Source organism: Condylura cristata, unplaced genomic scaffold (assembly GCF_000260355.1).
Source record: "Condylura cristata isolate star-nosed mole 26May11 unplaced genomic scaffold, ConCri1.0 scaffold00004, whole genome shotgun sequence".
Classification (NCBI taxonomy): domain Eukaryota; kingdom Metazoa; phylum Chordata; class Mammalia; order Eulipotyphla; family Talpidae; genus Condylura; species Condylura cristata.
The window spans coordinates 40,760,989-40,786,836 of record NW_004567105.1 but is presented as its reverse complement, the minus strand read 5'-3'; the positions used below and the strand labels follow the sequence as shown (position 1 = coordinate 40,786,836).

The following is a 25,848-nucleotide window of genomic DNA, read 5'->3' as shown; positions in this document are numbered from 1 at the left end:
TGCTTAGAAAACCAGTGACCTGAGTAGACCCTGGATGCCTTCTGTCTCGGCAGGTCGCCCCCTCCAAGAAGAATCCACACTCAAAGCCCTCTTCACTGTCTGCACAAGTAGTCAACACTTTCCAGAAACAGGTCATTAAAAATGTGGTTGAAGCTGCTCAAACATTTTCTCATAGTTACTCCAGCTCATTGTTTCAATCATATGACAGAAAATTCTACCACCTTAAAATGTGCAACTCTTCATGAAACTGGTGCTTTTAAGAAATATCCATTTTCCAAGGAAGGAGAGAGAGGGCAAGAACCCAGAGAATCTGTGACTAAAGCTGTAAGATGAGGAAATAGGATTTATCTCTTTTTATGGGTCTCTAGTGAATGACATGATTTTGGAGAACTTTTCAGTTCCACAGATCTAAGCAACCATTTTTTAACAGAATTTGATTCATAAGGAAAAAAATCATTCTTGGATAAAAAAGAGAAATACTTTGTCTAAAATGAAACTGAATGCACCAAGGTGCTCTGGGGAGATTTAATGGTGATTTCCAAGGCTCCTCCAAGGTCATGGAGGCTCCAGTTCACCCGAGGTCAAGAGTTGTGTGATAATGCTCTTTACTGTTCTTGGCAGAGAGTCTAAAACGCTGGAGTTTTCAAAGTGATGAGAGCAGCAATGGCGTCTGCTGTCGTGTTAATGAGGTGCTTGTGGGACTTTGGCAGATTATTGCCAGGACAACCATCCCTGTGAGTAGAAGATTTGAACCTTCAGTCTCACCTGCTGGAAGGGGAAAGGAGCTAGAGGTTGGCTCAATTGCCAATTGCCAATTGCCAATGACTGAATGCATAATGCCTATGTAAGAAGGCTCCATGACACCCCCCAAGCACAGGTTGGAAGAGTTTCCAGGTTGAGAACACTGGAGACTGGGAAGAGTGGCCTTCGAGGAGAGGGCGTGGAAGCTCCACCTTTCTTCATACCTTGCACTGATCCTCTGTTCCACCTGGGTGTGCTGAATTATATCCATTTATAATAAACCCATAAACTAGAAAGACAAACAGTTCTGGCTTCTGGCAATGAACTCCCAGGAGGGCACGGGTGATTTGTCGCCAGGCCATGAGAAGCACAAGAGACAACTTGGACTTGAGGAGGGTGTTGTGAAGTAGACAAGAGCACCACACTTGCTGGGCTTTCAGGGTCTGAAATGTGTTTGGAGTGGAAGGCCATAAGGAAGCTCTGAGAGGCATGGCGGCCTCAAGAGGGGGAGGGGAAGATTTTAGCCTTTTCCTCATGACTCTGTCACCCAAACAGTGGCACAATGGGTTAAGGCACAGCATTGCCAAGCTAGCTGCAGCTGCTTCCGCGTAAGTTCCATCCTCAGCTCCGGAAGTGACCCACATGGCGTGGCAGACCTCTCCTGACCCGCCCGCTGCTCTCCTCAGCAGTGTACTTCATCAATCTGCCTGTTCTGCTCCCCACTGTCTCTGGTGAATCCTCTCACCCTCCCTCACCTCTGGCATGTACCCCAGTTCTGTATTCATAAATAAATCTCAAAATATAATTTCTTCCATGTAAATTCAGCTTTTCAAACAACTTCTTGGCACCTTCATCTCTAAGCTTTTTTGCATGCAAGCCAGTCCCATCCCAGAGAAGCCTGAGATCTCAACTGGTTCCAGGAGCTGAACAGTTAAGGGGCGAGGAGAGGACAAGTCATGTAGGGAAAGGGAGGTCTTGCGAGGCATTTACTGCTAGTCAGAGTCTAAGATCCTAAAACACAGGGACAAGGAAACAGAGTCTGCCACCATCACTGCCCCCTACCCGCTCCTTGCCAAGCCTCAGCTCCAGAGGGGCAGGCCATCCCGGACATGACCGTTCTAGATTTCCTGGCACTTGTTTTCACTTGCTGGCTCAGGGCCTCTGTCCTCCTCTCTCCATGTAGACCCAGGGACACAGATCTGCCATAAACATGTCTCCAGAAAGCCACATGCGTTGGCAGTGGGCTTCTTGTACAGAGCCTACGGCCCTTTCCAGCCCAGTTTCCCTGTGTCTCTGTCCCCAGCTGGAGACCATCTTGGAGACACGAGGACATTGTCACAGATGCTCTGTGTTCCTGGGTGTCCTTTGTCCTTGTGTGACCTATGGTCACCTCATGGTCCTGCCCTCTCCCAGGAGTTGCCATGCGGATATATCCAGGAGACAGACATGCTCCCCCAGCCCCCATCCTCCCACCCCCGCCAAGGCCTGCACCTCCTGCCCTCTGACCTCTCAGGAGATTTTGTTAATCTGTCTCTTGCTCCCTTGGTCCACCCCAGGTCAAAAGAAGGGTGAATCTACTGAGCACCCCACTAAGTAAGTTTAGACCCCTGACTGGTATCCACAGGGTGTTCATAGACACTTTTTAACTAGTTCTATTCACTAGATGAACTTAGGGGAGAACTAGAGGGCTTGACCAAGGTAGGAAGAGGTGTCCAGAATGGGAGGACCTGAAAGTCCCTGGGTAGCTCCAGTGTCTCCAGGGTCATTCTGGTGCCAGGAAGGCCCTCCTGAGGCAGAGAATCGGAACGTAGTAATATCAGTTCCCCTCACAGCCCCAAGTGCTGTGGTGACACATGGTGCCTTATGACACTAAGTCAAATCTAACAAGTCCCAAAACCAGCAAGACATTCACCTATTATTGGGGAACTCCTCTCCATGTGCTGTGGAGTTATTTCAGGGGCCTGAAGTGGCCAAAACAGAGGGGGAGGGTGGTTGGCCATTAGCCCAAAGGTGGACAAAGCTACACTCTCTTCCCAGGCCCCAGTTTTATGAATATGCCCAGGGCTTCTGTGTTTCTTCCAAAGCTTTGTGTGGGATTGGGGGTTCCCTGAGTGCCACACATTAACTCTCAAGCATGACTGAGGAACCTGGCTCTGCCCAAAGGAAGAAACCTAGTCCCCAACTTCATGCATTTCACCTCATTTTTGATTTGGGGGAGTCTCTTTGTCCCTCAAATGTGTGGAAACACCAAGGTCACTACAGAATGGAGCCTCAGTTTTATAAAACAAATCCGCACAGAAAGCATTTCTGGAAAAGTCTGCCTTCCACACCACAATTCAAAATGCTCACAAGCACAGGCATGCAAATGTTTGACTACTTTGTTAAAGAGGAAAAGGTGTCCATAAGAAAGCAACTTGATAAACATCCTCTCCCACCCAACGCCACTTCTATGTTTCCTAAGAAAAGGATCTCTAGCATTTTGCTGTGGAACCCAAGTCATGTTTTAGAGAATAAGTGAATTATTTATTCACATCATGTGGGCAGGGTTTACTTATCATTTAGGAAGCTCACTTTCCACCAATAGTGAAGTAGCAAGAAATATGATTTATTTGCAGGCTAGCTCTGGGGAGACCTAAGGTAAGATTAAACTGGAAAAAAAAAAAAACTCTTAAGTTTGCAAAAGTCAGGGTATAACCTGGAAAACAGTTACTCTGGCTAACTGTAAAAGGGGGTGTTTTATACAAACCCCTGGCTCTAACTAATGAAAATCCAAGAATGAGTGTGAAGAAACCCTAGATGAAAGATAGCAAGTCTCAAAGACGGGGCTGGAGTCACCTAGGTGAGGTCTCCTTTGGGTATGAAGCCCAACAGCTTGGCCCAGGAAGAGGCCCCACCACTTCATAATAACGCAGTCTCTGAATACAGAATATTTCCCTTGGATTTCTATGTGTAAAACTCAGGACACGGCTCAGGGATGGCTGCTCTCTCCTCTCCTCGCAGAGTTGGAGAGCTGGCCTTCAGAGGAGACAGCGGCTGAAGGCAGCGAGACTAGCCCCTCAGCCCCATGCCTTGTCCTGTGTGATGAAGTCCTGAGACCTCAGACCACCAGTTAATGCAGGCACAGGAGAGAAGGCAAAGCCAGAAGTTGTTGGTAAGTTCTGCGAACAACCAGCAGCATTCTGGATGTGAGCGCATAGTGGTGAGCGCATAGTGGTAAGAATTATGAAGTGTTCTCTGTTAGCCCAGGTCACCAGGCATAGGTCACTTTGTACATCAACTTCTTGGCCATAAATAATACCTAGATTAGATAAGAAATATGTCTGACACCTGCACACCCATGTTTATTGCTGCTTTATTTATAATAGGAAAGACATGGAATCAACCCAAATGCCCAAAAGAAGATGACTGGATTAAAAAGACGAGGTACATATACACGGTGGAATATTACTCAGCAATCAAAAAGATAAGTTCATGCCTTTTGCAGCAACATGGATGGAGCTGGAAAGGATCATGCTTATTGAAATAAGCCAGAAAGAAAAAGAAAAATACCAGATATTTGCACTCATAGCAAGAGCATAAAGGGGAGAAAAATAATGATAATGAACAACTATATACCAGAGACATTTTATGGTGATGGAATGAGGAATGGGGTGGGGGGGAGAGTGCAGGGAACTATGGTGATGGCACATGGGTGATTTGGTGATGGGAAAACCACAGGGATTACAACTGAAATGGAAAAGGCACAAGATGATGTGAAAATAAACTATTAGAATATTTAAAATAAATAAAATTAAAAAAGAAATCTGTCTGAGGCCAATTTTTTTCCCTGGAACTATGTTTTACACCCACCTCTCCTGCTGAAGGTAAGGACAAAGAACAGAGTTTCCTCAAGACCCTCTCCCACACAAGACATTAAAAGTGTCCCCTCTAGGAGACAGTTTCTCTAGAAACTCTAGTTTCACTCTTTCACTCTCGCTTGCTCGATTATTTTTCTTTAAGATTTTATTTTTGTGTGTAAGAACTGGGGTGCAGGGCAGAGATGGGTAGGGCAGAGATGGGTGGGGTTGTGTGGGAGAGGATTTACCAGAGACAGAATGGGGAGCAGAACATGCCCCTCTAATGAAATACACTGTTTAGGGGAGCAGCCAGGGAGACAGCCAGGGAGACAGGAGAGGGCTGCTGTGCCATGTGGGTCACCTCCCAAGCCAGGGATTGAACTCTGACACTTAATCCATAGGCCACGAAGAAAGCCCTGTCTCCTTTTCTTCTTATAAGGAATAAACCTTTAGTACACTCCATCTTAGCATAGAATATTTCATTCCGCCACCCAACCCGCCAAGAGAAGGAACCCACAGAGTTGTGACACTGCTGGGGGGGGGGGAGCAAAGGGGGGGAGAAGAGAATGGGAGAGGGACGCAAAGGTAGGTCTGGGCAAGGGCAGTGGTGTGCCCCTCCGTCTCCCTGTGCATCCAGTGTACTGCAGATAAAGATGCCCTGTGTGTTCCATCCAGTCTCTTTGACTGTCTGGTCTTGAGATTCCCAGCGCGACCCCACCCCCATCCCTTGCAGGCTCTTAGCAAGGCCGGCCAACTTCTTCCTCTTCCGGGTAGTCCTCCTGTTCCTCACAGAGCTGCTGCCAGCCAGGGTACCTGGCAAAAGGACCGGACCCATGCCCCTAGTCTCTCATCCTCCTGCCCAACCAGAAACCCGCCCCGTCCTCTGTAGGGACCCTTCCTCTCCGGAATCCGCACTCCTCTTGGGTTGCCGACCTCCCCGCTCCACCCCAACCCACCCCCCACAACTCCGACCTTATGCTATCGGGGATGGTGCGCGCGCCCCCTGCCGGCCGCGCCGGAGCCGCCATAGACTTGCCAGAGGCTTTTATTATTTAAGACTTAAGCATTGTGTCCATCCCTAAAAGTATAAAAAAAAAGGGGGGGAAATCTCACCACGTTGGCACAAATATAGTCACTACGTTGTGGTTTTCTCTAACGTCTTCTTTCTATTACATTTGTATTTCCACGTGATGTCACTGACCAACTGGCAGCCCAGAGACTGGAAACCTTTTTTCAGGAAAGGTCAGGTAGTGTGCATTTTCGTCCTTGCAGACCACACAGGAAGAGTGCCCACAGGAATATTTCAAGCAAGTGTTCCAGTCTCCAAGAGTTCATGGAAATGTGTGACCACCAACCCGCTTCTGCAAAGGGGTTGCCTCTTATTTCCTCTAAATTAAAATTCTTGTGACCGCAGCCTACCACTCTGGTCACTGTGCAAGCTCCATTATCGCTTTTGGCATGACCCTTCCAGGTGTCCCTCCAGGTCTGACCACTGAGGAGCCAAGAGACCCTTGCAGCTTTGAGGTCACTGCCACTCGTGCTCACCACAATGATTGACCAGCCTGCTGGGGACTGAGGGTGACACAGACATATATACATGCAAACACACTCACACAGTAGGACAGTCCCAGAGTCAAGAGCAAGGTGGGACAAGAAATGGCTGAAGTTCTCAGGACTTGGTGCACAGCATCCTCTGTGGGCAGAGACAAACAGGAAGAGGTGTCTTCCAGTAGCTCTGCTTCATCTCCCCCCTCACCACCCCCCCCACACACCGTACAAGGAGATACAGGGGACTTCTCCAAGACAGAGAGACCTGCAATCCACCTTCGCACCCTAGCCCATATTTGTATGATGACTAGATGACTATGCAAATTTCCCTTCCTTTCTCCCTTGGGACCCATGCCTTCAGCACCCTATAAAACAGAAGGAAGAAAGAAGGGGGAGAGGGAGGACCTTAGACAGCAGTTCTCAGAAGCTGGTGAGCCCCAAGGAGTTCTGGGAAGCACTTGGGAGCTCTGTTGAGCATTGGAAGGACATTGGGGAGCTTTGGAGAATACTAAGAATCTCTGGGGAGCCAGTGCTTAGGAACTCTGTGAGAGTGTTGGGGATTGCTGAGAAGCCTTGGGGAAGGAACATGTAGAGCTCTGGGAAGTACTGAGGGGCTCTGAGGAAGTTGGGGGAGCACTAAGAAGTGCTGGGAAATGCTAGGAAGTCCTAAGGAACTCTGGGGGTACCAGGGAGTCCTGAGGAGCTCTGGAGGGTGCTGGGAAACTCCGGGTAGCCCTGGGGCATCCCAGGAGCCCTGTGAAGTACTGAGGACATGGACCCTCTGGGATAGTTAAGGTCTGCTAGTTTCTGACTCTGCGCTCCTGGCAGTTTTCTGAGCTCTACCTCTAAATGTCCACCTTAACTGGGATATTTTGAGAATTGTATGAAATGATTCCATGCACAGAGTAAAGATTCGACACAACTTAAGCATGAGGATTGTTGCACCAACTTGTTGGACCTCCACTCAGAGACCACACCTTATATTTTATATTTAATTTTAGATTTCTATACAGTGAAATCCCTCATTTATTTATTCTTTTATTCATTTTTCTTGGATGGTAGCAAGAGTCTTGACAGACGCCTAGTGGTCGGTAACCACTGTCATGTGACACCAAGCACTTCCCCCAACTACCAAACCCCGGTTTGGGTACAGCCCTGAGCACTGAGGCTCAGTCCTCTCTCGTCACTAAACCTCGGTTATCTCCATCTCTGTTGTTTCAACTTTTCCAGGATGCCACAGTCATACATGATGCGGCTTCCATGACTGCTTTTACTCACCATAACTATTTTGAGATTCATTCCAGTTCTTGAGTGTATTGATAACTGAACCCTTGTTTTGCTGAATATATCCTTTGCCTTAGTATCCCACAGTTTTCTTTTCAGTCACCAGTTGAAGGACATTGAGACACATTTGAATAAAGCTGCTCTATACAATTATAAGATTTGTGTCAACATAAGCTTTCATTTCATCAGGTTAGCACCTCAGAGTGGAATTACAGGTTTACATTTGTATGTTTGACTTATAAGAAAATGCAAAATGTTTCCTTTTTTTATGCATACAGAACTAGGGGACAGGCCAAAGGTACAGGAACAGTGAAAGGCTTCACCAGAGACAGAGTGGGGAGCAGAACAGGCATATCTACTGAGTTACACTGCTGAGGGGAGCAGCAGGCAGGTCAGGAGAGGTCTGCCGTGCCATATGGGTCACCTCCGGGGCAGGGGTTCAAACCCGCACTGAGGCAGCTGTGACTCACTTGCAGTTCTGTACCCCAACCCGTTGTACCACCAGGGAGGGGCCCCCTTCTGTGGTTTCTTGATCTAAGGCGAAGTTGGAAAGCTGAGCCCAGGTCTGTTGGCGAACTGGCCACTCCATCAGAGTTTCCCCACTTTGATTGGGGAGGTCTGTCTGTCCACAAATTAACCCCAATCTCAGCTTTCCTTGCCTCCCCTACCCCCCAACCAGTTTTCTTCCAGGTCACTTCACTGTGGAGGCTCCAGTCACAGAGGATCCTAATTGTCCTTACACGGCCTCCATCCTCTGCAGGTGCTTCTGTTAAGGGAAAGGATGTCCTAAAGGAACTCTGCAGAGTCTTGTGGACTCCACCCCATACATCAGCTTTCTGGACTCCACCCCCTACTCCAGTGTTTGGAAACTACATCTCTCAGGGAGATAACTGCGAGGGCCCGGATGGAGCTAAGCAGGCATTCTGGGACTTTGGGGGATCAATAGGGGGCCATTTTCCATGGCTCTTGCTCTGGGGCAATGTCTCTACAGGGACCATGTGACTGGTGGCTATCAGCTTGTTACTAGAGCTCAAGTCAGCCAATCCGATAAGATATTCTAGTTACCTTGTATCTCTCTCTCTTTCCCTGGGCTGTTCCTTTTCTTTTCCCCTTTTGTAAATAAACCCATTATTGACACTTTTGTGTGTGCCTTCAACACAATTAAATTTTAAGCATGTGGGTGAGGACCCACAGACAGGGAGCCCAATTCACACCCGGTTACCCTGTAACACTTCTTTTTAGAACCAACACCAGCCAGAGAAGTTCTCCGCAGAGCACATGCATCTGTACTTGGCTCACAAGTGCCCTGGTGTCCTGGCAGGGACATTAGTTCAGAATCTCCGGTTCCCTCCCACCAAGGGCATGGGTCCCTGGCCACATCACAAGGAACATTACCTTTTTCATTAATTTTCTTTAAGATTCTTCTTGGTTTCTACTTAAAAAAAAATTATTTATTATTTGTACATACAGAACCGGGGTACAGGCCAGAGATGCAGGGGCGGTGAGAGGATTCACCAGAGACAAAGTGGGGTGCAGAACAGGCAGATCCACAAAGTACACTGCTGCGGGGAGCAGCGGGCGGGTCAGGAGAGGTCTGCCGCGCCATGTGGTCACCTCCCGGGCAGGCGGGGATCGAACTCATGTGGAAGTGACTTTAGCTTCCTAGTGCTGTGCTTTAACCCGTTACACCAGGGACGGCCCGGTTTCTACTTTTATAACTACTTTGTTAAGATAGAAAGTAGACATCATTCACTTCACCCATTTGATGTGTAAGATTCCACGATTTTTACTATATTGAGTACCATTCACCATTACTACAATACGTTTTAGAAATTTTTCATCATCCCGAGAGAAGAGACTCATTTGTTTTATCTCTTGGTAGTGTGCATAGTTACAACCAGATCTCTAGGCTGATAATAGTCTCAATTTGGCTTACGTCCTGCTGCAGTAAGCCGTGTTGTCCACGAGGGGGCGATGTCACTCCACGAAGTACTGGGATCTAGGCTGGGAAAAGAAAGGGGACAGGCGGTGGGGAGCTTACAGCCGGGAAGAAAGAATGATATGGGCTCTTTCTTGGACGCTTCCCATTTTGCTCTGCAGTCTCCCTGTTATGCTAAAACTGGGAGAACATCAGACCAATGGATTAGTAATTTTGAGAGGGGCGCCTGGTCAACCCCGGTGGGTTGAAGGGTCCATCCTGACTGACCTTCTTTGCCCAGTCAGTGTGACACATCAACCCGTACCTGGAAAGTTAGCCAACTCCTGATCTAGAGCAGCACTGCTCCACAGGACACAGTGTCATTTCGAGTACAGTGAATCTTGACTTTTCCAAGATTTGATTGCTGAACATCCACTAATTCTGTCAATTGACCTAACGTTGATTTCAGGCTCTATTAACACTTTAAAAAATATAACTGTAAGCTCTAAGTTACTACGGCGGATTCCCTTCCAGTGCTGCTCTAATCCCATAACATATTCTGGTACATTTAATTCTCAGTACTAGTTGAGCTCCCATCTGACAAAGGAGTAAACTGCAGTCTAGAGAAGTTACTCGTCAAAGTCACAGAGTGAATACGTGGCAGAATCAAGATTCGAAGCCAAATGGCTCTGTAGTAGCATCCATGCTCCTAACATTAAAACACGGCATTTATTTCCCTTTTCCTGAGCGCTCCATGTGTGGGCCAGACGCTGAAAAAACAGCGTTGGTCGGTTTAGTTGGTTTACGACTTGCTGCAGTAAGCGGCTCTGCCCACCAGAGGGCGGTGTTACTCCATGATGTACCCAGGCACCATCAGGCTTTAGCACAAATCTTGGGGGACTGAAAATAACAGTTTAGCTGGTGTTTTCCTGTCCAAAAAGAGGGCAAGTGTAGAAGGAAGGAAAATAGCTCATTGGGGAGAATGTGCAGGGATGGCCTCTTACAACCTCAGTGAAAACACGTGGAATCCACAGCCGGAGTTCTCAGTACTACAACCATGCTACTTCCATGACAGAGAACGAGGACCAAAAAAAGGGGTGCAGGGGAGACGACCATAAACAATAATTCTTCTCAGTTTTTCCCAGGCCTCTGACTTGACGTTGCAGTCACTGTTACTACCCTGAGCTGTATTGCTTGTCATGGAGACCGGCCGCTGGTCACGAGTAGACGGGCCGCTGGTCACGAGCAGTCTTCCTGCCCTCAGAGAGCCTCCCAGCCCTCAGCTGTTTATTTTTTATTTTCTGCAGCACTGAGGTCGCCTAGCTTGTCTGTACCCTGAAATACAGAACTTGCTATTCGAGCAGGAACAAAGTGATCAGTCAGCTCCCTCCCTCCCACTGAGGTTATTGGCAGACTAGTCAACCTGTCCCTCCGGGGTGACCCATGTGGACTCCCTGTACAGCAGGAGGCCGGAAGGACACACCACGCGCGGCTCTGTGCCGCGCAGGGATGCGAGGCTGCCTGGGATCTCTTGGCGGGTGGTGTTGAGATCAGTAAAACCACAGTAACCCCGGGCAAGTGCTTGCTCAGCACTTGGCCACTAGAGGGCACCCAACCAACATCTGCTTCATGATGCTGACCAGCGGGACCCAGAGCCAGAATCCAGCGACTTGCCACGGCCCGCGAGCACCGGTACTTTTAATTCTCCGTTACCAGAGACTGGCTTACTGTAGAAGGATCGTCCCACTGAATATAGAATTCCTCATATATATCTTTTCTTTCGGTCTTGAAAACGGTGTCGCTTTTCTTCTGGCCTCCATGGCATAATCTGAGAAAACCATTGTCATTTAAATGTCACCCATCCTCGCCACCTGAGCATTTTGAAGATTTTTCTTTTTCTTTAGTTGTCAGAAATTTAATTATGATCTACCCAGCCTCTTGAACCTACAAGTGCGGTTCCTTTGTTGAATTGGGGCCTCTATTGAATTGGGGACCATTTCTCCACATGCGCCAGGCTCTCCTTTCGTCGTCTCCATTTTGGACACACTGACACAAATGTTGTTTCTTCCTGTCATTGCCCTGCAGGCTCAGAGGCTTCTCACTTGGCAACTGTTTTGTCTGTATTGCTCAGCTTCTGATTCTGTTGCTCACCCTCACGGTCAAGCTTCCCTCCTTTCTCCACTCTGCTACAGGGCCTCCTGTGAAATTTATTGCTGTTTTATCCTTTTTAGCTCAGTAATTTCCGTGTGGTTATTCCTCATGCTCTCTATTCCTTGCTATGGATGTTTGGTTTTTCGCTCCAGAATTCAACATTTGCTTGCTTCACAGGGCAGATCCAAACCACTGATTCGCCGTGATGTTCTCTGTTGACAGTCCTTCCCCATTCCTACCTGAATGTCTGACACCTAATGTGATGTGGGGTGATTTCCTATTCTACCGTGGGTATTTGGGCTACTCTGTTCTATTTAGACCACACCGGTGAGCAGCAGTGGCCTGTTTAGGTGTGGAATCTGGTCCAGGTTGTGCTTCAATAGACCGATCAACCTGAGAGATGATCCTTGTTACGTTGGCTACATGGTGGTGCTTTGGTGCTTGGAGGCTCCGGGGATTCCTGGCATGGGCTGCCTGAGGTTCTGAGGGGCCGAGGGGAACTCCGGGAGGAAGGGGGCCATCTCTAAAGGGGCTTCCCTGGGCCAGCACTGCTGTGAGAGACAGTGCCGCCTGGGCAGGACACCCTGGCAGGCACTGCTCTCCCCACTCCACTGGCATCTCTAGAATGCAGTGCGTTGTCGCAGACTGGCTCAGGTAGACACCCCTTTACAGGCAGTGGGCTTTAGGGGACCCCACCCCTGCCCCATCGTTGTCTCCCTCTAGGCTTAGCACTGAGGCATCAGAGGACATAGGAACTTTAAGGCATTTTCTGCTGGACCATCTCTGATTACCAATTCAACAGTCCTGCTGCCCAAATGTGTAGATCGGCAGCCCCATAGGAGGGAATGTCCCTTCCCTGTTTGAGCCAGCCCCCATGACCCGGGAACTCCATCTGTATACCATGACCCCTGCCCGCACACCAGAGAGGCTCATCCCGCATCCCTGACCTTACACACTCTCAGCAGACAAGACTCCATGTTGAATGTACAGAACCAAGGTCCCAGGAGGGCAGGGCAAAGCTCCCTTCAGTAATAGACCCAGGGTCCCAAAAGGCAGGCCCAAGACCCATCACTGACAGAGCTATTACTCCAAGCGGAGAAGCCTGGGGCTCCACAACCAAGCGGTCCTAGAGCCAGCACCCAGAGGCCTTGGGTGACTGGCCGGTGAGTAGCTTAGCCCCAGATAGGACTGCCATGAGGCATGGCTCTGGTCTAAGTCTCCGGAGAAACATGTGTGCAAGTCAAAGCTGTTTTTGAAAAGGGCACTCGTTTGCCCATGGGCCCACAGGCCGAGGCTGGGGCCCAGTGGGAGTCCTATCCTCCACCCCCCGACCGCTGTCCACTTTCTGGCACCCAGTTCAACTCTACCTTCCCAGTATGAAGGAAGACAAAGGGACACCCGGAGTCTCACCTAAGAGCACGGGAAGGGCCCTGAACAGGGCCACCAGGTGCAGTGGCAGGCGGGCCGTGGGCAGCTATTTGCAAGGTTAGTTGTGTCCAGGACTGAAACGGGCCCAACTGTGTTTCTTTCCCAACCTGGAGCTAATGTGGTGAAGACTCAGCATAGCACAGCCCAGCGACATCCACTCCTGGAGGCCGAGTGTCAGACACAGCAGGGTGCGTGTAGCGGCCACCTGTGCTCACCGGTGACAGCTGCTCCATCATTAGGCTGCAGCGGGAAAGGGGAGGCAGAGACCTGTACCTCCATCACCTAATGAGGTTAGGCAGACCCAAGAAGGCAGAAAGCCAGCATGATGACCTGCCAGGTTGGGGGTGACTCCGATACCCCAGAAAAGCCAGGAGAGTAATGTTAGGTCTGTCATCGGCTTCTGTTGATGACATAGGCAATTCCACCTGCTTCTTTCGGGTACTGCACTTCATTTTAGACACTTGGAAAGTTCCACTTGGGGTTGTCCATTAAAAATGGATCATATCGGCCCTCCCTGGTGGTGCAGTGGGTTAAAGCACTGCACTAATAAGCTTAAGCCACTTCCACATGAGTTCGATCCCCGCCTGCCCCGGAGGTGACCACATGGCGCGGCAGACCTCTCCTGACCCGCCCGCTGCTCCCCTCAGCAGTGTACTTCGTAGATCTGCCTGTTCTGCTCCCCACTCTGTCTCTGGTGAATCCTCTCACCTCCGCATCTCTGGCCTGTACCCCAATTCTGTATGAATAAATAAATCTTAAAAAAAAAAAAAAAGGATCAGCGCTATGTGTTCAGCGCTATTTTAGCATAATTAAAATCACCCAATACAGTTGTCAAAGATCTGGGCAGAAAACTTAAAACGCATTCCTAAAGGCAAAACAGACATAAATCAATACCTGCATCCAGTGACCCATTAACAATTTCCTTCCGTCTCCAAAATAAACAGACACACACATGCACAGACACAACGGTACATACAGACGTAAGTATGTGCACATGTACCCAGACACAAGACGCGTGCAGACAATGCACTCGCACGTGTGCACACAAACACAGGTGTGTGTCGGCTACATGTGTACACACGCACACACGGGCATGTACACAACAAACACCCTCTGTGCACGCCCATCTAACACAACCACACCTGCTAGCAAGGCTTCCCAAGCTTATGATTTTATTATACTCTGAATAGAGATGATATTTAAAAGCAGAGAATGACTATACAAAGGATTTATAGAACATTCATTTACATACCGGATATAGTCTTTACAATATAAGAAAAGTAAAAATACGCACTCATATAAGGCAGTTCAGGAGACTTATCAAGTCTCTGAAATACGCAGAACCCCTAAATGTGGTGGCTTAACATGGCTATAGGTTAACACTGGAGGAACACAGCGTACAATGAGTGAGCAGGTTACTGAGGCCGTGGCGGTGACCCTGGGTAGAGCCCTCGTGACCTCCCAGAAGCAATTCTGTGCCTGCTGTGCCAGGGACCAGGTGCCTAGAGAAGGCTTCTTTGCCCAGAGCCGGTACTGGGAGGGGCCCACCAGCATTCTGAGGCCATGAACTCATCTTGTTCCTTGTAATGCACATGGACATGTGTCATACCAGTTATCAAACAGGAAAATTGTCTCCCTTCAGGTCTCCAGAGGGAGTCGTTTGCTTGGGGGAAACTTCCTGATACCCTTCAGCACTGAAGGGAGAGGCCACAGCTGGACACAGCCAAGGGCACTGATGTCCCCCAATTCTGGCAGTCTATAGATCTCGGTCCCTTTCTCTCTCTTGTTCTAATCAGTTACTAAGACCCTCTCGTCCTATCCCAGAACAAGTAAGGCCTGGCCTGGGTCCTTGGGTGATATAAGCCTTCCAGGAAGAGGTGCTTCTTGGGACAGTACAAACCCATGCGGCCCTCAACCAGATGCCTTCTGTGACATAAACAGAAATGCTAGAAGTCTCCTCCAAGGACCAGGACATCAGGCCTCCGGGAGATGGAGATGTCTGAACATTCTCTTTTAACAGCCACGCCAGCAAGTGTCTGGGAAGAAGATCGAGAAGGTCAAGAAGACCAAGGCAAATGTTTGGCACAGAAACGAGGCACTTGTGTTGGGTGCATCAAGAGGAGCTCAGCAGCGGCTTTGACTGCCCGCTTGTCCACATGTACATACACCACACACTGAGATCAGGCTGAGTCTACCTCTGCCCCACTTTAAACCAAACATCACCATGCACTGTGATCACCCAGAAGAAGGTGATTCCTGGGGAATCTAAGCACTGGTGCTTGACTTGGGAAGTAGAGAGCGGGCAGTCCAGGTGGATGGGCACTGGACAATGGGCAGGGACACCCACCCTGGGTTTATTACACTGGAAACTTGCAGGACTATCAGCTTCTCCCGATCTCTGGCAACTGGTAGAGCTGGGCCAAGAGACCACGCCACTGGGTGTCCATATAAGCATAAGCCTGATTAGGTGGCTAGAGCAATGCAGAAAAGTGGCACTTAAAAATAGCTTGTAACGACTGCGATTCATTCTTTCTCCTTTACCCGCCCCCCCCTTTGCTCCAGGATGCTGGAAGCATGTGGCTTCCCAGTAGAAGCCAACAGGTGGGAGGATGGGCAGAAGGGCAAGAGCTTACAAAGGTCAGTTTCTCTTGGCAACCTCCGCCAGACCCTACGATGACCAGTAAGCACTGATGACATGCTGGGAACTAAACTCAAATATTCCTTACTCCACTAGAACCTTCCTCATCCGAAAGGAAGACACGCACAATCTGGCAATCACCTCATGCAGCTGGATGCACCTCCTAAAACCCTGGCGTTGCCGATGCAACAGGGGCACCGTAGTGCCAATGCACAAGGCAGTATAGTACTGGTGGCCTGTTATAAATAATTTGGCCTAAGTAAAATATAAATTATATGGAAACAGCACTTTACTTTCAGTCAGTTGCTTTCCCTTTCCTGCCAGTTCACTACCCAGAGCCTGTGAGAGTGGGGACGAGGACTGTCACCACACTGGTGGGCTCTCTGGATGCCCCCCTCATGGCTGAGTGACCTCCGTGTCCTCACAGCCCATCTCTTCCTCTCCTCATCCATGCCCCTCTGTTCCAGAAGAGCCAGACCTGCTCAAACCTTCCTCCAACGTGCATCCTCTTCTCAGGCACGCCAACATGTTTTGGAAACAGGCTGCCTCGGGGCATCGGCTGGACAGAGCCCGCGGTGAAGGCATGGGAATGGGGACTGGGGCTGTGGTCAGCACCCTGCATCCCCGACTGTACTCAAGTCAGAACAGAGTGGGCTGGGCACCCCCTTCCCATGAAGTTTCAGGAACACTAGCTTCAATCCTGCAAGGTCTCTCAAGCACAGAACCGGGGCACAGGTACTTGGCACCTGGTTTCTTCCATATGGAAATGCTTGGCTACAAAGTGTGTCCATGAGCAGTTTTTTCTGGAAAGGCTAGCTGGTGACAAGGTTACTTGTTCAGTGTCTGTATAGTTGAAGGAGCCCTTTCCCTGTGGGGAAGCGCATGGGGCCGAAGGTCGCCGTCACAGTCTGCGATACAGCAGGGCCAATCAGCTCCTCTTAGGGTCTCCAGGCGGTGAGGTTTACATCTTCTTAGGGGAGCCAATCATGACCTTTGACACGAAGTTGACAATGGCTCTGGAGGGCTGATCGGGGTCGTGCCCCGCAAAAAGGTGGCACACGTTGTCAGTGGCGCTGCCCTGCTTCCGGGCCACAAATCCAAAGACTCTACAAAAAAGTGGTCAGGGTCAGAACACAGTGGTCCACAAAGCCTCGTGTGCCCTGCAAACTGCTTCCTCTGCCCCTGCCACTTCCAGCAGCTTGTCCCAGTCTGCTCCTCCTCTCTCCTGCCTTCATAGACCTGCCGGGAAGATGCTCTTGCTCCCACTTTGAAGGGGAGGCGTCTGAAGGTGGAAAGGGTGGGTGTCTGGCTCAGTGCCAGGTCTGGGAGCTGAGTCAAAACCGCTTCTCCATACCTGGCTGGAGCCCTCTGGACTTGCCAGGTCAGGTGCCTAAAACCTGCTCTTGCGCTCATCTCTGAGGGCCTGAGTGAATCAGGTGAGGACACCACTCAGCCTGGGAGCCGGCCTGTGCTTGCCTGCAACTCAGATCAGGTGGAAGCACTGATCTCGAGGAGGGTAATGACCCTAGTGGGTGCCTGGCTGGTGCGGGAACTGCCTACCTCACACGATGTCCACGCTGCCTTCCCAGAGGCACAGCTACCAATGATGGCCGGGCCCTCTTCTCAGACCACACAGCCTGCGTTATAAAATGCTTGTTCTGCCATGCCAGGTGGGTCAACTCAGTAGGCCATCGTGGTGAGACTTAACCCCCAGGCCACCGGGGAGGGCCCGGTGACTCTTCTTAAAAGAATTAAAACCATTATCTGAACAGGATTTCAGGAGTCCTGAACTTGGAAACAATATGCAACTCCAGACCCCTGGTAAAGGGCTTTCTTCTCCTTTTTAGAAAAACAAAGGATTTTTTGTTTGTTTAAGCTTCGTAGTTTCCACACTGTAAGAAGGGACTGGCCAGTCTTACTAAAGTAAGCAGACGGGGTGGCACCTTCTATGTAGCTGGGAGTGCTGTCCGCACCCCCGAGAGGAGGCATGTGCCTACCTCAGCAGCCAGAGGCGGCCTCCAGCACTATATCCAGAGATGGAGAATTTTAGCACAAACTTTGAGACAAACAAATCCGAAATGAGATTCTAAGAAGCTATGCCTGTAATTGAACATTTGTGGGAATGCAATCTAGGTCTTGCAGAGAAACCAGCCTGGAGGGTTCTGAAGTGAATTGTTCCTGGCATTTGACCAACACCACAACGCCCACTTCAGTCCTGCTCACACACACAGGAAGCCCTTCTCCAGTGCCCTGACCTCCGGCTATCACAGTGGTTCTCAAAAGCTGTGCAACGTGCTTTGTGTTATTTATTCCACGCTTTAGAGCTCAAATGGAATTCTGTACTCAGAGAAAAGCAAGCATTGGAGCTGACCCTATCCAAGCCCTTTCCACACAAAGAACACATTTCTGCTTTTAAAGCCGATCCCAAACCCAGGTAGACATTTCCTGATGAGGACTCCTGCTTGTCGATCTGGACGAGAATTCAACTCCAGTCTGTGACTGTGAACTGAGAAGGCAGATACATCTGCCCACTTACTTGGAGCAAGGGTCGTCTGTGATCCACCTTGAGAATCAAAGAAAAAGAAATTATGTCAATGTTTTATTAACTTACAGTGTAAGAGGAAGTACATGTATTGTTTAGTAAAATCTCAGCTTTCTTACTTCCTGTCCTGTGGGTCCAACGCGCAGAAAATCACGCTGCTCACTGGGTAGTGTCTTCGAAAGAAGAGCCTGGGAGGGACACGGGAGGACAGGTCTGTTACTGCTACTTGGGGAGACACTGATGGCCCCGGTGGGCACCCCCATCTGGAGGCCCAGGGGCAGACATCTGTTTTCAGCTCTTACTAAGTCATTCGGAGGGAAGGTCATGGCGTGTACTCGTGAGCAACCCACAGACATGAAGCTGGGCAGGGTAGTTCTCAAGAAACTACCATTGTCTCTCAGTATGAAACAAGTCTCAGGCTGCAGGGTGTGATGTTGCACGGACCAGGGGGAGGAGCCCTGTCCACTGGGGTGCATGCAGTGGCCACCAGGACTTCCGCCATCCTCCTGAGGGAGCCACCACTGTTTCTCTCCAGCCCTACGCTTCTGCCCATCATAAGCACATTTGGTGCACTTCCCCCAACTCACAGGCGCCTCCTAAACATGATGAGGGCTCTGAGCAGGTTATATCCACCAGGAAGAGCAGCTAGGCTTGGACCACAAAATTAGGCACATGGACACCACCTGTCCTCATCCAGTCCACAAAGTGGAGTTGTGGTCTTGCCTGCCAGCCCTGTTCTTCGAGAAGCATCCACACCAGACCCCTCATCCTGCTGGGCCTGTCCCTTCTCCTCCTGGGCACAGTGCTGAGAGGTGTCTCCCAGTGCTGGTGGCTTTGCCCCCGGTGCAGGGGGAACACTCATGAGGAGATGGGGAGAAAAGCCAGTACACCAGAAAGGGACAGGAGAGCCTGGACGTCTATTCACCCAGGGCCCTCTGAGGCTGGGGTGCCTTCCTGGTGACTTGCTAAAGCTCGTGTCTTGCGACCAGAACCCTCCCGTGTCCAGCATCACATGGCCAAAATTCAAATTGTGTCCCTTGCAATAGGAAAGATTCTGAGTGATGCAGACATGACCCATGACCAGATTTACCAGGGCACCGGGAAGATGGGGAGATTTAGAAAACACACCTAGCAGTGGAGCCAACAGAGGCTGTGAAGAAATGAGAGGTTTCCTGCCTCAACCCTGTGGTCACTGCACAACCCTCTAGAGGGTCACTGCAGGGCTGAGCCACGTAGGGTACCTGTAGCTCAGCCTTGATCCAAAATTCCAAGATTAGGACTTTGGTGAAAGTTGAACAAAGAGGGAACCAAGCATTCAGAGGGGAGGACTTGCACATAAACACCCTGCCCGCAAATTTCAGGGTTCATGATCTAAGGTACAATGTTCAAGTCCCATATCCCCTTTCTTTGCTGGCCAAGGTCATAAGTAAGCCTCCTCCCTTCCTCACCCCCACACCCCCCCCCCCCCCCCCCCACCCCCCACCAGCTTCATCCTGGAAGCAGGGGCAGAAGGTTCTGCTCTGAGCACCAGCCCACAGGGGGTAGCGTGAGGTTGGGGGGGGGGGGGGAAGAGATGGTCCCAGGATTCTGCCATCACTCTATCTTCATGTGCAATGATCTGGTCTTATCATACTAGGCTGTTTCCATAACAAGTAAATAGTAATTGCAGCTGAAATGTTTGTGATCCTGAGGTTAAAGCCTCTGCCACTGGGAGAAATACATTATGTGCTTCTGGTGGCTTATTTAAAACTGACTCTGACAATTGTGCTGATGTGCTATCATATATTATGTAATATCAGTTAGTAATTAATATGACCTTGATATTGAAAGTGTCTTTCAAGGCCACACTCATCTAAAATGGGATGACTCCCAATATCATTCAAATTAATGACAGTGAAGAAATGATAAGTGAATTCTACCATAGCTCCTGAGTCCCCAACTTAAACAATATTTCGCTGTTCAAAACTGCATATAATTATACATCCTATAATCTATACATAACTACATTCAAAGTTCAAAAGACCTTCTTTTTAAAAGTTTTACTGATTCCTTAGGAACAAAAGTCTTCAGGTTTTACTTGGATCCTGGACCACATTTGATGACAGGAAGAAGTGTGGACTGATACTGGGTTACAATTATTTCTGAGGACTCAGCCCCTGCCCAGGGCACAGTTTGGGTGATGAGCAGCTGGTGTGTGACTGAAACCCACCCCCGCTCAGCCCGAGCCTGGCATACTCACTTCCTCTGATTGTCCGTCAGAGTGATGCCCTGGGCTGACACCTTGAAGTGCACCAGGGTGGACGAGGGTGGAGGATCCTGAACCAGCGTGAGGCTCAGGGCCTTCTGCACAGCTTGGTGGCCCGTGAGAGACTCCATCTCCACAGAGTTCAGATACCACACGTTGCAGGCTGCAAGACACCAAGGGAAGCGGCTATTAATGCATCATCCTGACACGCAGGCAGCAGCCAAAGGTGACTCAGGATTGCGAAAACTTGAATATGAGGCCTGTGTTCAGTGCATGCAAAGCAAAACCTGTCGCTCCTGATTCGAGGGTATCGTAAGTGAGAGACCCAGAGACACTAGCCCATGCCCAAAATAAACACAGTCTGGAGCAAGAAGACCCTGTCTGGTGGGGACAGAGCCCGGCCCTCCTAATGGCCCCAGGGCAGTTTTCATCCCTGAGGCTTGCATCTGCTGTCCTCAGGTCGGGCTCAAGGCACCTTCCCAGTTTCCACGTGAGACTGCGTGGGACAGACACCAACCACAACTGCTGTTAGGTGTCTCAGAGGAGAGTGTGCATTCTTGACCCTGATAACCACCCTGCATGGAGCTCAAGTGAGTGAGCGGCCTCCAGCTGCTGAGTAAGGAAGGATTTGCTATGATCCAGAACACTGAAAGGCCCAAACACCCATCCTGCCCATGTCCCAACAGGACTCCCCATCTGCCCAGGGGGCACAGGGCTTGTCTGCAGCCATCTGCTCTAGGGAAGTGGCAGCTATGTGTAATAAAGGATTTTCAAACAGCACAAAGGCCCTCTGAGCCTAGAACTTTGCAGCTAATTTGCTACTACAGGACTTCAAGATGTGTGCGAAGTTGGGGTGACCCGCAGGACAGTCTGACTGGCTGAAGCTCCCTCCCTGCAGGAGTCATGACCTTGCAGACCACGTGCCACACCTGGAACAGAGCTCCCTGCCCTGCTATGCTGTATGCCAGTCGCCCATGTGTTTCTGGGCATCTGAACTCCATGCTGAAAAGTCTCCCATGTTCACTAAATGGAAGAGAAAATGCTTCCCCACAATCTGTACCATTTTATTTGAGCACTCAAATCGGTGACCTCACTTGTGCTGTTTTTCAAAAGACGGTGGGGATGGTGGGGTTGGCAGGGGGGGTGCCGTAGAGCAGCTCTGTCTCTGTTCCAACTTTTGAGACCAGGCACGAGCCATGTCTGCTGGAGCCCATGCTGACAAACGCCCAGCAGACGAGCCAGGCTCGAACCCCGCAGGACAGCACTCCGGTGTGAAGATGCAGGGCTGCCCTCAGCCTCAGCACTAATCCTCCCCACAGCGACACTGCAACTGAAAACTAGTCTTTCTAGCTCGAGAAGTTGTTTTTTTTGTTTGTTTGTTTGTTTTTGTGCATACAGAACTGGGGTACAGGGCAGAGGCTCAGGGGTAGCGAGAGGCTTCACCAGAGACAGAGTGGGGAACAGAACAGGCAGATCGACAAAGTACACTGCTGAGGGGAGCAGCGGATGGGTCAGGAGAGGTCTGCCGCGCCATATGGTCACCTCCAGGGTAGGCGGGAATCGAACTCATTTGGAATTGGCTTTAGCTTCTCAGTGTTGTGCTTTAACCTGCTGCGCCACCAGGGAGGGCCTAGCTCGAGAAGATTTTTGAGGATTTGTTAACTTTTTCTTCAGTGAGGATGCATAACAGCTATATGGAATAAAAAACAGACCTGAGTGCCTCTCATACAGTAGAGGATGCTCTCCCTAGAAAGGTTTTGTTCACTGGAGAGAGGCAAATGGGACAGGCCAGCTGGAACACCTCAAGAAGCAAATAGCCCAAAGACCAGTGAGGATAGTTTAAATGTCACCAGAAGCTTCCACACACAAGAGACAGAGTAAGCCATACCATCCACTTCTTTCAACAAGGTTTGCCAACCTCACTGTTAACAGGAAGTTTCATCTGAGATATTGTCTTCTAGAAGTTTCCATAGCCATTCACTTTTACTCCCATGAGCAGATGCTTGCTGTTTCACTCTTATGAGTATTTGAGTGGTTTTGTGTTATTAAGCAAAATCTAAAAAACACAGTCACTTTTCATTTCTTCAGACTCAGCCCAATACTGCTCATTAATAAAAATTCTTATTCTGCATCAGGCCTTACATAGATCATCTCATCAGATCCTCACCACAGTCACCTGAGTAGACTTTAGTATCATCTCCAGGTTACACATGAGGAAACAGAGGCCTAGAGAACTTAAGAATGTACAGAAGCCATCCAGGTCAGTGACTGACTATGCATCAACCTCCTCGGGATTTCTCAGTGTCCACTGATTGTCCACAGACACGGAGGACACAGGGTTTGTAAAAACTTCCTAACATTCCAGAGGATGAGATGTTAGCTTTACTGTGGGGCACTGAAACCATGTTTGGTTTCCCTCAGCCACAGATAACACCGGCTGACAGCCCTGAGTGGTTACCTGAAGGGTCCATGCATCTTTGCAAAACTCATTGTCACACCTGTCATTTTTGCCCCAGGAGAATGCCGAAGCTGACAGAAAGCAGACACTCCCCCTCACACCTCCACTCCTTCCAGCTTGGCCCTGCCACCAGCTGCCCAACAACCACATAGCGGGGGTGAGGAGTCAGGAGTCAGAACCTGAGGGATTTACCCATGTCGTGTTGGGAAAGAGGGCAAGTTGTCAAAAGTCCTTAAAATCACAACTTTCCAATGTTCAGTGTCTACAAAATTTTGTTGTAACAGGAGCTCTAATGAAATGCTGGTGTCAACCAGTCACTCAATCAATCTGGATGGCACTTTGGCTCCGTAATCTACACCCAGTCACCTACGGTCCCATTTATGTGAAGAGGTAGGAAGGAAATAGTCCACGATCACTTGAGAGAGTTACATGTGAAGCTGTGTGAGCCACACACTTATTATTAGAGTGGGAAAAACTGGGAACACATGTTCAAAAAGAGAGACATGGGCAAATAAGCCCTCTCAATGGGATACTCTGCAGCCAGCAAATGGAAATCCTGAAAACTGCATAGCATCATGGGAAACTTTAGTAGCTAATGGGAAAAGCAGAACAAAATCTGTCTCTGCTATGGTTAAACTATAAAGTAAAAAGCATATGTGTGTATGAACAAGAGTTGGAAGGATACCTGGAAAATTTCAGACGCTTCATTTTTGTAGGATGACTATCCTGTTTGGTTTTATTAGTGTTACTGTAATATTAATCATGCAGTGACAAAAAAGGAAGCAAAAAAAAAAAATTTTGACCTAACTACAATGAAATCCCACAAAACTGGCATGGCCTGGATCTGGTGCTATTTGCAAGACAGGCTGCCAAGGGCCAGATCCCTGCTTCCTGCAGCACCATAAGTGATGGCATTTGATAAGCACCTTGATTTTGAGGGAATGTCTCTCTCCAAAGCAGAGCTGAGTTGTCAGCTCAAAGCAAAGAAGGGAATGCTCCCTCTCCAAAGCACCTCTACTGGAGCATATCAGTCCCCTGGTCTTACTCTTGTGCTGAGAACAGATGAATTGCAGCAGTATCCCCCCAAATATCCACTTCTACCTGACAAGGACTCTTGGTTGGGTGAAGATGGGAGGACTGAATAGGAAAATATGGGGTGTTAGCATCACTAGGCCTTTTTGGGAAAGCAATTTTTTAAGAAACAGATATTTTAGTTCTACAGGCTCCACATAATCCTACCACTTCTGGGAATTTGTCCTATGGCAACAACCTAGAAATCAGAGAAGAGAAATAATACAGAAAGGTTGCCTCTCAGGCATTACTTATATTGAAGTCAGAAACGAATGAGCAAGCTTAGGGAACTGACTCATACAAATGACATCGTCACTAAAATGAGATCTACGTCAGATTTGCAAAATCCAAGGGAATGTTAAGTGAGAAAAGGAGAAACACTCAGTGTTCATACGTGGTCACTACAGGTCATGAGTCGTGCAATTTGTCTCCTTCTCTTCTATATTATCCCCTATCTTAAGTGCAAAGAACCCATACTACTTTTATAAGAAAACAGACTTTATATGGCAAGTTAAAAACACAATCCAACATGCATGGAAATTCTTTTAGACAGTGTCTTTTCTGGCCCTACCTAGTGGCCCAGTGGGTTAAAGCACAGCACCGCGAAGCTGGCCATGGCAGCTTGGGGGCAAATTCCATCCCCACCTCGGAGGTGACCCACATGGTGCAGCAGACCTCTCCTGTCTCGCTTGCCGCTCCCCTCAGCAGTACTTTGTCAGTCAGCCTGTTTTGTGCCCCACTCTATCTCTGGTGAATCCTCTCACCACCCTGTACCTCTGCCCTGCACCTCAGTTCTCTATGCATAAATAAATAAATCTTTAAAAAACTAAAAAGAAATGTCTTCTCTGGGCCTCCCCGGTGGCACAAGGAGTTAAGACGCAGCACTGGAAAGCTATCAGTAGCCACGGCAGCACAAGTTCAATCCCTGGCCAGGAAGCTGACCCACATGGTGCTGCAGACCTCTCCTGTCTCGCTCACTGCTCCTCTCAGCAGTTTATTTCAATCAATGAGCCTATTCTATCTCCTACTCTGTTTCTGGTGAATCCTCTCACCTCCACATCTCACTTTACACCCCAGCTTTTGTATGCACAAATAAATAGAATAAATCTTAAAAAAGAAAATGTCTTTCCTTAAAGTATTACACTGCATTCCTCTGCTTCAACAAGAAACAACTAAGGACTGAGGCTAAAAACATAAACAACAATGGCCATGAGATCAAATCAAAAAAGATTACTGAGCAGAACAGACCATTAATACCTGTGGCTTGAGCTGTCAACTCTGCTAATTCTTGAATCTAGGCTATAACGTTATAAACACAGCAGTGTCACACCTCTATTTTCTACTAAATGATTATCTCTAGGGAGAACCACCCTTAAAAAAACACTTAGAGTTATCATTACATTTCATGTATTATTTAAAAAGAAAGTATGCTTAAAAATGAAAAACGATTTTTATCTGAAAACTAGGGTTGTTATGGTTCCTTACTGCAATCAACTAATTCATTAATCTGTTACTTCAATATTTATTGGAAAAATAAGGAAACACCTTTTGTGATAAGAGGATGTGAGACTGAAGAACAGGCCCCAGAGGTGTGTGTGTCCCCTGCTGACTGCCCCGGATGAGTAACCAGCTCATCACAGTGACAGAATCATCACAGTGGCGCCCAGGCCTGGGGCCCCACCTGCTGTTCAGGAGTTCTTGTCAGCCCAAGAACCAGCACCCCTGTCTCAGGCGCTGTCTGTAGAGCAGGATGAGAGGACCCTGCAGGGCTCAGCTGTACCAGCACAAATGCGCTGAAGTACTTGTTTCACTTGTTCAACATTCTTCTGTAATGATATTGATATATTGATATGAATATAAAAACAATTCATCCCAAATTTTTAAAATTCTAAATATAGGCCCTCCCTGGTGGCGCAGTGGGCTAAAGAAAGCACAGCACTAAGAAGCTAAAAGCCACTTCAGCATGAGTTTGGTCCTCACCCTGGAGG

The 25,848-nt window shown here is 48.9% G+C and overlaps 1 protein-coding gene across 1 annotated transcript in view; it reads right to left on the bottom strand.

Moving 5' to 3' along the window:
* Window positions 1–14,061: 14,061 nt before the first annotated feature.
* TNS3 (tensin 3) overlaps window positions 14,062–25,848 on the bottom strand; it is a 129,274-nt gene continuing 117,487 nt past the window's right edge. The window contains exons 23-26 of the mRNA XM_012720398.1: window positions 20,326–20,494; window positions 18,206–18,274; window positions 18,081–18,107; window positions 14,062–16,650 (exon numbers count right to left, since the gene is read on the bottom strand). Of these exons, the coding sequence (XP_012575852.1) occupies window positions 16,506–16,650; window positions 18,081–18,107; window positions 18,206–18,274; window positions 20,326–20,494 (410 nt within the window). The 3' untranslated portion in view covers window positions 14,062–16,505. The remainder of the gene's footprint in view (window positions 16,651–18,080; window positions 18,108–18,205; window positions 18,275–20,325; window positions 20,495–25,848) is intronic.